The sequence below is a fragment of the Anthonomus grandis genome, chromosome 8, assembly GCF_022605725.1.
Source record: "Anthonomus grandis grandis chromosome 8, icAntGran1.3, whole genome shotgun sequence".
In the NCBI taxonomy this organism is placed as follows: domain Eukaryota; kingdom Metazoa; phylum Arthropoda; class Insecta; order Coleoptera; family Curculionidae; genus Anthonomus; species Anthonomus grandis.
The window spans coordinates 18,950,183-18,964,290 of record NC_065553.1 but is presented as its reverse complement, the minus strand read 5'-3'; the positions used below and the strand labels follow the sequence as shown (position 1 = coordinate 18,964,290).

General features: G+C 33.3%; 1 protein-coding gene across 2 annotated transcripts in view; it reads right to left on the bottom strand.

Moving 5' to 3' along the window:
* The window catches only part of LOC126739452 (glutamate receptor 1-like), a 92,435-nt gene that overhangs the window by 46,698 nt on the left and 31,629 nt on the right, over positions 1-14,108 (bottom strand). For both annotated transcript variants that reach the window (XM_050445132.1, XM_050445133.1), the window contains exons 10-15: positions 6,488-6,582; positions 6,257-6,424; positions 5,996-6,203; positions 5,224-5,441; positions 5,056-5,164; positions 4,865-5,000 (exon numbers count right to left, since the gene is read on the bottom strand). In XM_050445132.1, coding sequence (XP_050301089.1) covers positions 4,865-5,000; positions 5,056-5,164; positions 5,224-5,441; positions 5,996-6,203; positions 6,257-6,424; positions 6,488-6,582 — 934 coding nt within the window. The remainder of the gene's footprint in view (positions 1-4,864; positions 5,001-5,055; positions 5,165-5,223; positions 5,442-5,995; positions 6,204-6,256; positions 6,425-6,487; positions 6,583-14,108) is intronic.

Sequence of the window (14,108 nt, the reverse complement as noted above, 5' to 3'; positions counted from 1 at the left end):
TATTCTTTACCTATAATATGGTAATAAAATCTTGCTAACAATTACATATTGCATGGTTTTTTATTTAAATGATGATGTTGTGCAGGTATTATGGGTGTCTTGTTAAACTAATTTTGCTTTTCTCTAAAGTGCTATTAATAAAATAGTTGCAAGCTACGTATTTCATTGAAGCATTGTTTTTATGCAAAAAAAAAGCACTTTAGGTTCCGCCATTGATCTTAGCACTCAGCAGTTATTTCCGACCACGATCGCGGCACTCCCTCAGGTAACCAATCAGATCCAGCCGAGATCGCAGCGGAATTGAAACATGCTCTCTGTATGGTCAGTTGTCTCAGTCACACTCACTCACTCAGTAGTAAAACTCCTTAATTTAATTTAAATAGGGTGTTTATTAGAGTTGTAAAGACAAACAAAATCTACATGGAAAGTAAATATAAATATATATTAAAAATGTATAATGTTTTAAAGATTAAATTGAGAAGGTGATAAAATAATAAATTCATGGTTAAACATAGGACGAAGAAATCAAAAGAATATGGTTAAGATCAATAAAAGAGGAAAAGAAAAAGACTAGTAAGCTTACGGGTCAAGTTCCATGGTGTTCTTCTTTCGGGGGCGAGAGCCCGCGATGGGCTAGTTCTCACCACATAGCTAAGGGGCGGCGAAATTATCTGCTTTTTGGCTTCAGGGCGAAATCCTCATCACTGCTGGGTCATGGCTAGCGCTTTACAATTTCATATTTAATGAGCCCTAAGAGAGATTTCTCAATGGAAACATGGTACACCAAATCAAATGTCACCAACGGTGAAAACTACTTACGAAGTTTCAAGAGGCATCGAACCACTAAGAACCATCTTGCTTCAAAAAATATTTGATTGAAAATGAAGAAACACTAATGAATTTTAGTTTTCAGTATTAATTTAGCTAAAAATGTGCTGGCGGAGAGAGATGATACTAGATTTATTTCACGACACGATTAATCTCTCTCCGTCACAGCGGACAACACGGTTCACCTTTGACAGACGCAGGAGCTGGAAAAGACCCCCAGATACGTCGCGGAACTGCTTAAGTAGCAGTCCAAAAGACGTCTGGGCGCAAGACCGGAGATTGAGGAACTTCGCTCCACAGAAAACAGATCAAGGAATTTTTTTTCCTTTTTGTGTTCTGTGCTTCGCTCGTTAAGCATCTATTACATAGGGCGAGATTACTAGCCAGTCTTTGGCGAATTTACTTGCTGCTATAAAAGTCGTCAAATGTAATCGCGGCTGCTACTAAACTCGCGGCTCGCTCTTTCTTAGGTCTGGGTCAGTGTACTTAAATTACAAAAAAACCTATAGTATAGTGTTATTTGCAATGGTGGACGCAGATTACTGCTTTACTTACATTGATATTGGAGCAAACGGCTGAGCTATGTGAGCGAGTGCAATATTTAGATATAGTACTTTAAACATCGCTATGGAAAATAACACTCTTAATATGTCTGAAAATTCGGTCACTGTGGGAGACGATGCCTTTTTATTAAGAACCAACTTAATTAAGCCGTACAGTAAGTCACAGCTTAATAATACTGAAAGGATATTCAACTACCGACTCTCTCGAGCAAGACGAGTATCAGAAAATGCATTTGGTATTCTTATGTGGCGCTTCAGAATATTTTCAAGACCAATTCAATTAAAAGAAGCAACAATTGACGATGTTATTTTGGCAGCATGTAGTTTCCACAACTGGCTGAGAAAAAGCAGTCTCGATACTTATGTTCCTGAAAATGCTGTGGATAGAGAGGATTTGAACACGGGAAATATTACTTTTGGACAATGAAGAAACCACGTGGATAATCTTTCATCGGTTGGTCATTTGGGAAGTAATAATTACAAAAATTCCGCAGAGGAAGTAAGACGCACGTACGCCAAGTATTTTATGGAAGAAAATCATTTACCGTGACAATGGAAAAAAGTGGGATTGGAATTAACTTGAATAATATTTTTTTATATTTTTAAGTAAATACAATTTATTATTTTCCAACGTAATTTTGCATAAAACGTATGAGAAAATTAAACTTTATTTTTTATGCACAATTTACTTATGTAAAAATAAAAAATATCTAGCTCTAAAATCTACTCACCAAGTTTGAATTACTCTGCCTTGTTGACTAAAACTCTGCGAAAAAATGGGCAGCCTCAAACCATGTTAACTTTAAGGAGTAAATGTCTTCTGTTTCACACCCACTTTTTTTGCATCGTTCTATTTTGGCCTGTTCTTGACGAAACACATCTTTCAAATTTTTAATTTTGTTTTTCAATTGTTTTTCATCCATTCCTTTTAGAAGCCCTTTATCATCTAAATGTTCACACATGTTCTTAAATAATACGTCTTTCAGTTTAATATTTTTCAGATAATCTTTGTGTTTAATATTCCATAATACTGGAAATTGTTCATAAATATTTAAAAACTCTATAACTTGATTACTATTCCATTTAACAGACATTTTGAATTTTGAAACAAAAATACAAAACAAACAACTTCCAAAAATTCAATACCCTGCGAGTAAAGCGATTTAACTAGCCCGGTGTAGTTTGCGCTCGCTGAGCGTGTTCTAACTCGCTCACTCGCTTAAATTTTACTCGCCGGCGACTGGCTAGTAATCTCGCCCTGTGTAATAGATGCTTTACTTTATGGGTTTAGCCGCTATGGGCACAACCAAAACCCATACATAGATCACTAATAAGAAAACCATAGAGTGCCTAGTGGGAAGGACAAATACGGGACAAATCGTAATAATTTGACACGCGGCGCCACTGGCGTTCGCTTTAATAAACCGGTTGACCAATTCAATTGCCGTGAAATCTTTTCCATGCACAGCATTTTGTAAACAATAACAAATAATTAAAGTTGAGATAACGTTGATAGTTGATGGTTCAATGAAAAACATTGGCGAATTCCATTAAAAATCGAAGGCAATTGTAATTATCAATTAATCAATCAATCAAAAAAAAAAAAAACACAAAGTGTATGGATTTCGTCACAAAAAAAAATATTACTAACTACCTAGATAACTAAAATTCAAAAATATCCACCTATACTATATATTACAAAAAAAGTTAAAATAGTCAAAAGTAAAGTGACCTTACATCGTTAAAAAGTTATAATACTCTATACACGGCCTAATCAGCTAAATAGCTATCTACATCATAAAAACATTTATTGGCTAGGAATTCCTTTAACTTTCTTCTAAATATCGAAACGGTTTTGCTAATCTTTATATCATTCGGTAATTTGTTGTATAGTTTTGGACCTATTCTTAATACAAATTTTTTAGAAATAAGTAGCCTGCTATGAGGCATGGACAAGTCATTTCTAAAACGAGTTGGGTAATTATGAAAACGACCATTAATAGTAAAGGAAATAAAATTCTTAAAAACATATAAGCAAACTTCAAATATATACACACACGGGACCGTCAAAATTCTATACATATTCCCTAAAAAGAGGTCTACAGGAAGTCATCGGTGATACTCCGGCAATACACCTAAGAATCTGTTTTTGGCCAATAAACACTTGACGTGCATGCGACGTACAGCCCCAGAGCTGAATACCGTATAAAATTCGTGAGTCCATAATAGCGTGGTACAGACAAATTAGTTGATTAATTTCCATCACCACCCTAAGGTTCCTAATGGCATAACATAACCTACCGAGCTTCATCGACAACTCACACAATGAGATTCCCAAGAAAGTGAATCATCCAATGTTAAGCCAAAAAACCTAACTGATTTTTGGCGTTTCAAACAATCGTTATCGTTGGTTACACACAAATCAATATCACCATTTATCTGACCATGACATGCATGAAAAACCATGTAATAATTAGTCTTTTTTTTTATTATTCAAGTAAAGTTGATTTAAAATAAACCAATTGCTAAATTCCTCTAAGGCTTTTCCAGCAGATACATCAATTGTTTCCATGTTCTGTCTTCAGACCATCGCAGATGCATCATCAGCATATATGGTGACGACACTATGTGTTAGTGCCAAAGGCAAGGGATTAATAAATAAAAGAGATGAATTATGGTGGGTGTCTCAGTCAGCAGTCTCGTACTTATAAAGGTTTGAAAGAAAGATTTATAGCAAGGTCATTTTTAAATATTTTAACCAAATGAGTAAAAGTTAGGATTCTCCAGATCTCGTCTAAAGCGTAACAAAGATTCCTGTATGTGAAGTTTTTGTCTTATTTTTAGACAAAGATGCAGCTGGTAAAATATTGCGATGCAATTTTGGGACACCCTGTATTATGGCAAATAAGGGAATATTAATACCCGTTATCATATCAAACAAGTAACCTAAATTAAGAAAATTAGAAATTAAAAAAATGCAACGTAAATATGAATTTACGCTTTTTAATTAATGCCTGCCATATGCGAAACAGCAAGAAAAAAAGACATTTTAATTAAAACTGCTTTTCTCTTTTACAAACGTGCTGTCGGATAAGAAAATTGAAATTTCCTGATATTATTGTCATAAAAATTTTAAATATAGGTACGGTGCCATTTTCGAATTGACGTCTTAATTATATATTTTTTAAGGGTAATTAGTATTTTGCAATTTATTGATAAAGTATGATATTTTCTTGCAAGATTTTAATAAGGAAAGTATAATTTGGCTGATTGCAATATTAATTTGTGTAATAAATGTACCATATTTTAGAATTTTACAAAAAATAAATAAAAATGTATATTACCCACTTTAAAGGTGATCTCAAAACAAATCATTAATTCCATATTTTTGAAAAAAAAATTGTCATAAATAACTCTCATTTTGTTTATAATGTAAATTAAAAATTATTATACTGTAGTTTATGATTTCTCACCTTAAGGGCGATCCCAAAGGCGTACCAATTCCAAATCCCTTCGAATCAAAGTTTCGACCAACCTTCATGGTATCACATGGCTCCCGTTCATTAGTATAATCGTTTTTGGGTGACTCAATTAGCAGTGCGTATTTTCCTAAAAAAATCTCCTTATTCAAAAAAAAACTTTAAAAACATATCTTCAATATTACCTTTAGACTGTCGTACCCTTTTAATACCTTCATCATAAGATTTAACGAAAACGTGTTTCCTAGAGTTCATGAACTCCCACATTTTTGAATAGAGGGATATCTGGGATCGCTGTAACAAAAAGAAAAAGATTGGACTTATTAATTGATGGCAAAATGGAGTTTGTATACCCTGAAGAAATCCCAAGTAGCTCCCTGGTACAAGGTTCCATACTCAACTTCCGTTTGCGCAGCAAGATCTTCCGGGGAGTTTATGGGTGCTACCATTCTTTCGACTGTTAAAAAGGCCGCCAAGTTAGCCGTGTAGCTGGAGATTATTATTAGGGTGAAAAACCACCAGCATGCTCCGACTATCCGACCGGAAATTGATCTTGGAGAGATGTCTCCTCCTGTTAAACAAATAATGAAGTAAACTACTCACATAATTTAAAACGTGTATCACAAGAATTATTGGTAATGTGAACGATTTTTCTAATAACTTTAAATTTCTATTTGCGTCATCATATAGCTAATAGCAATTTTTTTAAATCAAAATAAGAATATGGCTCAAGGTTTAACTTTCAAGAAATATTATATTTATTCGAGGCAGTTGATATCCACTCTTCAATGGAAGTGGTATTGTTCCATTTATTGATGGCCAAAAAATTGAAATCTCCAAATAATTTTTATTTATTAAAAAGAAGTGGCCATGGACAATTTAAAATGACATCCGAATTTCCTGATGGTGTTTGTACCAATTACTTTCTCATAAATCGAAAACAGTTTAATGAATTACACGAGATAGTAAAACCATCAATTGATTCAGAGGGATGTAATGCCCAAAAGCCGATTGGTACTGAAGAAAAACTTGCAGTGTTCTTGAGGTAAGTAAATATTAAAAGTGTATAGGTACCTATACACTTATTACATAATTACATCACATACATAAATTACGAGTATATACCTTGTTGCATAAAAGCTGCCAAAGAAAACCAAAGAGAGTTCATGAGACTAAAGTCATTTGCCATGGTTCCTCCACTATTAGTATGCAAATGGGGTGTATGTCTTATGGGTTCGTCAGAATGATGAAGTATTCTCCATTCATATGGAGAAAATCTGGATACTATGAATAGTACAATACTAACACCCACAAATGCAAACACGACACTAATCTAAAAATGAAAAATTTACTGTTGGAGTCATGTAATCTCAACAGCCTACTTACCCATATTTCTTGAGACAGGGGATTTAAAAAACTGAAAACTCCCGGCTTTTGTTTCATTGGTTTTTTAATCATAATCGAAATGCCTAGAGACATAAATGGTTTACTGAAATCAATAACTCTTTCCCTTTCTGACGTTATGGTCATTGGTGCGATAGCCATATCTGCTTCCTAAAATAAACACAAATTACTTGCTATTAACAAAGTAGTACTTAAGAAGTTGTCGTTACTCACGTTGCGTACTAACTCTCCAACCATCCCATCCCATCCTCCTTTCACTTCATTATTTTCTGCTCCATATTTTCCATCCTTAACTATCCTCAGCTCATCTAAGGAAAAATATATTATCAGCATAAATATAATTGTAATTACCCTGAAAATAATATAGAAAATATTTACTACTAATTTTATTAAATAAAAACTGCGTAACAGGGAAATTTGGATTCATAAATAAGCTTTCCATTAGGTTAAATTATGTTTTTATGGAAATTCTATTGAATTTATTATCGTCAGCCACGCTAAACATCAATTGTCATGTCTGTGGCAGGTTTGAAGGCCAATGCCGCCTAATAGATAAAAGTTGCTCGTATATATTTTTTTAAATAACTGCTAGTTTGCGATATTTTTGAAAGAAATACTGTTGAAAGGTGTATTAAAAAATGAATAACAAACTACGTAGACAAAATACCATTTTATTAGATTCTAATAATACTTCTTACTACGGTTGCGATATAACATAAAAATTAAACTCTTTCATTCTATTTATTTAATAGTAATTTTCTGGTTAGTTTATCAAATTACATAGGAAAGCACCATACTAGTATTATTTCCCATGATACCGCAGGGTAATATGAAGCCAGTATTAACGCACCATAAACTAATATTATCAAGTTCAGGAAGTGAAGTAATGTTGTATTAAATTATGATCTTATTATTTTATTAAATTTTATCACTTAGGTCACCTATCAGACATCAATAAAAAATTTGAAGTTTTCCAATGAGGTCCTATAAATTGTTATAATGTGAAGTTCAGCCTTCTTATTTCTATATCTTCGATTTACTTTTAAATTATCGCTGTCTGTTTCTATGTTTTGGAAATGGTGTTTTTAGCATGTAGTTTCGTAACGTAGTTACCAAATAGAAAAAATATAATAATATTACTAATCCTTATGACATCTTAGATATAGATCACGATATAAGAATAAAAATTTAACTATCTCACTTCTTTCAATGTCGTTAATTTAGTTGAATATCTGGATCTTCTGAAAATAATGTTGTTGCTAGTGTAGTTTATTATACTACTTTAATAAAAACACTTCATTTTATTAGCATTTCTTATGATACCTTGTACTAAGATCTATAGGAATACTTTTCACTCGACCTTCTAGTAAACGTAAAAGGCCGCACGTTTGAAAATTTAAATAACCAGAATGAAAAATCAATGTAGATTCGTGCATTTACACGTCTAGCATGCCACAGAAGCATATAGCGGTGCAAGGGCTCCATAAAACCTTGACATACTTCTAACGCTATGAATAGTGGAAAAGGGTAGATATTCAAGGTGTATTAGACCCAGTTTTTAATAGTGTCTATTTTGTTCTATTTATTAAAGAGCGTTTATGGCTATACACTTAGAAGTTTTCAGTTTTTATTATTAAGATAAATAATGGGTTTTTAATGATATCGTCATTTTTTACCCTAAGGCTTCGTGAAACGATGTTACCTAAATGAGTTTCGAAGTAAAGCAATAAATGCATTTTTTATAACTTCATGTTTTCTTCTATTTAATTATATAAACAATAATTCTAATGAAAATTTATTATTCATTAAGGAATCAGTTATTCCTATGATGTTTGTTCCATTTAAATAATTTCTCAGGATACTGCAGAAGTAAGATACATTTTTAGATGAATTACAAACAACCCTATAATATATTTTAGAAACATAAAAAATGGTGAACATCGGTGGTGATATTCAGTCATTGCTTGAATCTTTTCATGCATATAAAATAATTACATAGTATTTTAGAATAAACCAGACATATCCTCCTGGAAATATGCGCGCGGTTATCGTTTTAAGTGCTTGCGCGCAGCCACCGAATATAAGTTTCGTCAGTTCAGCCACGTGCTTGAGAGGTGACGCAAGTGTTTGTTTACAAAAAAAATGGCAACAGGGCGCCGTACTTCCTATGATGGTATGTACTCTACATCTGGTAATTTATTTATGTTTTTCTTAGAGAAATTTAAAATATAATGTTTATTTAACAATTTAACGTAAATAGTTTTTTTATTGGTCCTTTGTTTTTTCTTTAATCTGCCTAAACATTACCTGTTAATTTTAATGGACATTGGGACTTAATCACCACAATTTGTTATTACCGTCTTTTTGTTTGTTTTAGCTGTATTCGACCAAATAAGTTTTTGAGGCCTGGAGAAGACGACGAAAAGTTTGAATCTTATCTAGGACGACTCAGACTGTGGAATGTCCGACGACGAAGGGGAAAAAGATCTGGATATTGAAAACAACCAGCAAGTAGATAAGGCTGAAAATGTTGAGTCTAGCAGTGAAGATGAGGAGGACAACCTTCCTCTTAGTGTCCTTAAAAATAATTTAACAATTTCCAATGAAGTTCCAACTTCTTCAAAAAGAGCTGTTTGGAAGAAAAATCCTGTATTCTCATCTCAGGAATTTTCACAATTTCTGATTGTGAAAGTCGAAGTACATGGGCCGCAAAAGACTACCTCGCAATGTATATTGATGATGAAATTTTTCAAAAAATGTGTGACTGTACAAATGCTAGATATGTTAAATTAAAAGGATTATCTCTGAAACTTACGTTAAATGAGATAAAACAATTTTTTGGCGAAGTATGCCTAATGTCCTGTTTAAAGTATCCAAGGATTAAACTGTACTGGGCCAAAACAACTTGAGTTTCAGCGATTGCAGATGTTATGGCCAGGGACAGTTTTTTTTGCGATAAGGAGCAATTTAAAACTTGTGGTAGATGGTGACATCTATGAAGATAATCGTAAATCTGATAGATTTTGGAAAGTACGTCCAATTTTAGAAATGGTGAGACAAGGATGTTTGCAGCTACCCCGAGAAAAAATTGTTGCTGTAGATGAGCAGATGATTCCTTTCACGGGAATTTCTCACATGAAGCAGCTTGTGAGAGGTAAACCCAACGCTGAAGTACTGAAAAATGTTGTATGTGCTGCTCCTGATGGCCTTGTTGTAGATTTTGAAATGTATCAAGGCAAAAATACATTTTTAGATAATACAGCTAAAAATCTTGGTATTGGGCCGTCTGCTGTTGTTTGGTTGGTAGAGACTTTACTGCCAGGATCACGTATTTACCACGACAGATATTTTACAACCATTACACTTCTTGAATACCTCCATGAACGGAATTTGTATAGCACTGGTACCATAATGAAGTCACGTGTACCAGCAGCTGTTCACTTGACACCTGACAAAAGGTTGGCGAAAATGGCTCGTGGAACCTCGGAACAGTTTAAAAGGGAGGATGGCAAGTTGGTTGTTGTGCAATGGTATGATTTAAAATCTGTTCTAATGGCATCTACGGCTTTAGGAAGTCAACCAATCAATGAGTGCAAGCGATGGTCAAGAAAAGATGAAAAAAATATATCCAAGTCCCAAGACCTGAAATTGTGGCAAAATACAATGAGTGCATGGGTGGAATTGATCTCATAGATAGAATGATCAGCTACTACAGAATTCCAGCAAGGTCAAGAAAATGGACAGTAAGAACAAATTTCCATTTTTTTGATTTGGCAATGGCAAACTCTTGGATTCTTTATCGGAGAGATAAAGCATTTTTTTAAAATACATCCCTGAAAAGTTCCGCAATTTCTTGAATTCAAAATAGAGATTGCCACATACTTGCTAACAAGACAGCCTGATGCTGCAATAGACATGCCACGAAGTATGGCTACTAGAAAAAATTCAGCAGGAAATATCATGGTTGACTCTTTATCTCCAAATTCAACTAATAGAAAAAAACGCGAACATTTTCCTGAATTCCCCAAATTAAAAAATTGTAATAAAAAAACTAAATTTTATTGTGATACTTGCGAAACTTTTTTATGCATAACAAGCGATAGAAACTGTTTCAAAGAGTTTCATTCTAAACAATTTTGAAATAACTGCATTTTTCGTTTTTTTTTCAGTAAAACTTGTATTTTTTTTAATTTTGCATGCAGAAATATAATATTTTCTGAATTCTTAAGCTATGTTGACATTTTTATATTTTTATTTTTAAAATGATAGTTTAAAATGAAGTATGTATTTCTTATTTTAAGAATTTAAAATATTTTTGTTTATTCTATTTTTTCTAGGGATTAAGACCCAATGTCCACTTAAATGGACACCAGTTTTTTTGTTAACTATAAAAAAAAAATAAAAAAAGTTATTAACAAAAGTTGTTTCTTTTTACACTTTTAAAGTGTAACAATGTGTACAAATTTAAATGATGTGTCATGTAGAGTACTCTCATCTGGTATTTCTGACCATGAAGCCATTCTCGCTAGGATTCCATGCAACACTGTATTTCCTTCATCTCATTATATAGGAAGAATTTTCAGCAGAGCAAATTTTAATGCTTTTTCTTCTACTGCAGCTTTGGTTAATTGGAATGCAGTTGAAATGGCTCCTGACCCGTTTACTTTGTTATTTCATGTGCTATGTGACAAGATCAATCAGTGTTTTCCTAAAAAGAGGCTTAAAATGAAAAATAGAAAACCATGGGTCACAGCAGGCCTCAGAACTTCAGCTAAAAACCTCCGTTTTTTGGCTAAGCTGTGCAAGTTTACAACTAATGCAAACTTTATTCTTTATCATCAGAAATATCGTAGTCTATATAGAAAGACGATAAAAGCAGCTAAGGTTAAATATTATAGTGACCGCTTGAATATGTCCTCAAATAGGCAGAGAGAATGTTGGTCAATTATAAATGACTTCAGGCATTCTCACAAGAAAGTTTCAGAACCAGAAGTAAGACCAAATAGTTTAAATGATTATTACTGTAATATTCCTCATTTATTGCTCAAGGATGTGAATACTAATATTGATCCTTTGCATTATATTCAACAAGTGTCAGTTCAAAATTCTTTTTTCTTTTATCCTGTTAGCCTTACTGATGTTAGAGATGCAATTAAAAGCTTAAAAAACCATAAATCAGCTGGAGCTGATGGAATATCATCAAAATTACTACTCCTTTTGCCTGACTCAGCATTGAATGCCTTAGCTTCTGCCATAAACAATTCCTTTCATAATGGCATCTTTCCAGCATGTTTGAAGGAGGCAGTGGTTATCCCTCTTTATAAGGGTGGAGATGTGAGTGAGCCTTGTAATTTTCGTCCAATTTCTATATTATCTACCCTCTCCAAGATAGTTGAAAAACTTGCAAAAATCAGAATTTTATCTTTTTTGCAACATAATTGCATTTTATCTGCAAATCAGTTTGGATTTCAAACGGGAAAAGGGACTCATGACGCTGTTTTCGGCTTTTTGGAGAGTGTCTATGTGTCCTTAAATTCTGGAGAGTCCGCGGCGGCAGTGTTTTGCGATTTATCCAAGGCATTTGATTGTGTAGATCATGGAATACTGCTGTCTAAGCTCAATAATTATGGCTTTAGAGGTGTGGCATTGCAATGGCTGGAATCCTATCTGTCTAATCGTACCCAAAGAGTTACAGTATCTGGATGTTTATCCGATTCCAGATCCCTTAAAACTGGAGTACCTCAGGGTTCAGTGTTAGGACCACTATTATTTTTGCTCTATGTAAATGATTTGGGTTCATTAAAACTGCAGGGCAAAGTGGTTCAGTTTGCTGATGATACCACCATTTTATGGAATCATAGAGATTCTGATAATGTTAGAGCCCAGGTTTTTAAGGATCTTAAGATTTTATCGGAGTGGTGTGCTGCAAACAGGCTTGTATTTAATGTGGGCAAAACCTTTATTATGGGATTTAAGTGTGACGTTCAGGGCCTTATGTTTAGTGAAAACTCCCCCTTGCAAAACAAAGAAAGCTGTAAGTTCCTTGGTATTACCATTGATGGTCGCCTTCGCTTCGAAGATCATATCCTAAATCTTGCATCAAAATTATCCTCTGGATGCTTTGCAGTAAGAATGGCGGGGCATGAGCTGGGAGGGGTAGTTGCGCGTTCAGTGTACTTTTCTCTTATCGAGTCCCACCTTCGTTATGGCTTGCCTTTTTGGGGTTTAAGCAACAAGGGATTATTAAACATAATTTTTGTGATTCAAAAAAAGGCAGTTAGATACCTATGTTCCGCTGGGTTAAGAGATTCTTGTAAACCTCTCTTTATATCTCAAAAAATCCTAACTCTTTTTTCTCTTTTTATCTGAGAAACAGCTACTCTTATTCATAAATGTCCTAAACCTCCCTCTAACACTGGTCATATGACTCGCCAGGTTAACGATTTTCCCTTACCAATCCCTACATCCTCCCTCACGAAGAACTCACTTATATACCTCAGCAAAAAAATTTACAACCATGTTCCTCTATGTATCAGACAAATTTTAGAAGTTAAGAGATTCAAAAAGGAATTAAAATCACTTTTATTATCCAGGGCATATTATAGCCTTGACGATTTTTTTAATGATACCTTTTAACCTGTGCTCTGACATCATTTTAGTGTTTTAGTTTTGTTTCCTGTTAAATAATGTAATTTACTTCTTCTAAATTCTGTTTTATTGACAGCTTTACTTATTTTTTAATGAAATTTATCAAAAAGATGCTTTTTTTCTCAATCTGTTTTGTTATGATTAATTTTGGTAATGTGTGTAAATTTTATGGTAAAGTGTTTTAGAAGTTATGTTTGTTTGAAATTTAAAGTGAATTTGGAATTTTTTAGTTTTTAGGATGCTTGTACACAAGATTTTGTTGTCTTACGTAATATAGCACATTTTCTTTCTTTCTTTCTAAACGAAATTTAAAAGGATTTTTTTTTTTCCTAAAAAAAAACACCTTTGGGTCCCAGGAGGATATCCCAATAAGATAGGTAATGCAGAAAGAAGTCATAAGGTTTATTGCAATAACCGTTCTAGTATTACTCATATTTATGAGTGAAACCTTAGAAAATTATTGAAAATATTTTTTTAACTTTACGCAACGTAGTTGAAAAAAATTCATTCGTTGGGGTTGCAGAAATGGAAAAGATACTTGAGGTTCTTAAGCCGATACTTAGGACAGGATTTCGTAATAAAAAAAAAGAATAAAATAGTTGCTCCTTAAGTGATATCGACTACTGTTTCAGTATTAATGATGCTTGTAATCATTAATTTTTATTCTCACTGAAAAACGAAGTTTAAGATCGAATTAAAAGATTGCAGGTGTCTATAAAAGTTGGAGATTTAATGATGAGAAACAAGATCTTAACAGAAGCAGGGAAGAATTTCGCAACAACAAGGCGTGATCGTGAAGAAGCAGAGTCTACTCTTTGGACCCAAAAACTAATAGAAAGATGTTATTTGCTTGAAAGTAATAAGTTTTATTAATATTTATTATATAGTTGCTATTTTATATGCATGGTAGGGATAGTTTAAGATATCATATTACTGATATAATACTTCCTCTATGTATTAATTTTATTGGATTGTCACGGACTTGGCTTGGTGAAGAAGTTGCCAATAAGGCTCTGGACACAGATTAAATTTGATGAAGATTTATATGTTATCTTTAATTTATATTTATGTTAAATTATTTATCAGATAACATATGAGTATAATTATGCTTTGAATATTAACGAATACAGACTGGTTAGAGAGGATCGAGATCATCCTAGGGAAGATTTTCTACGTTAGTAGCTTT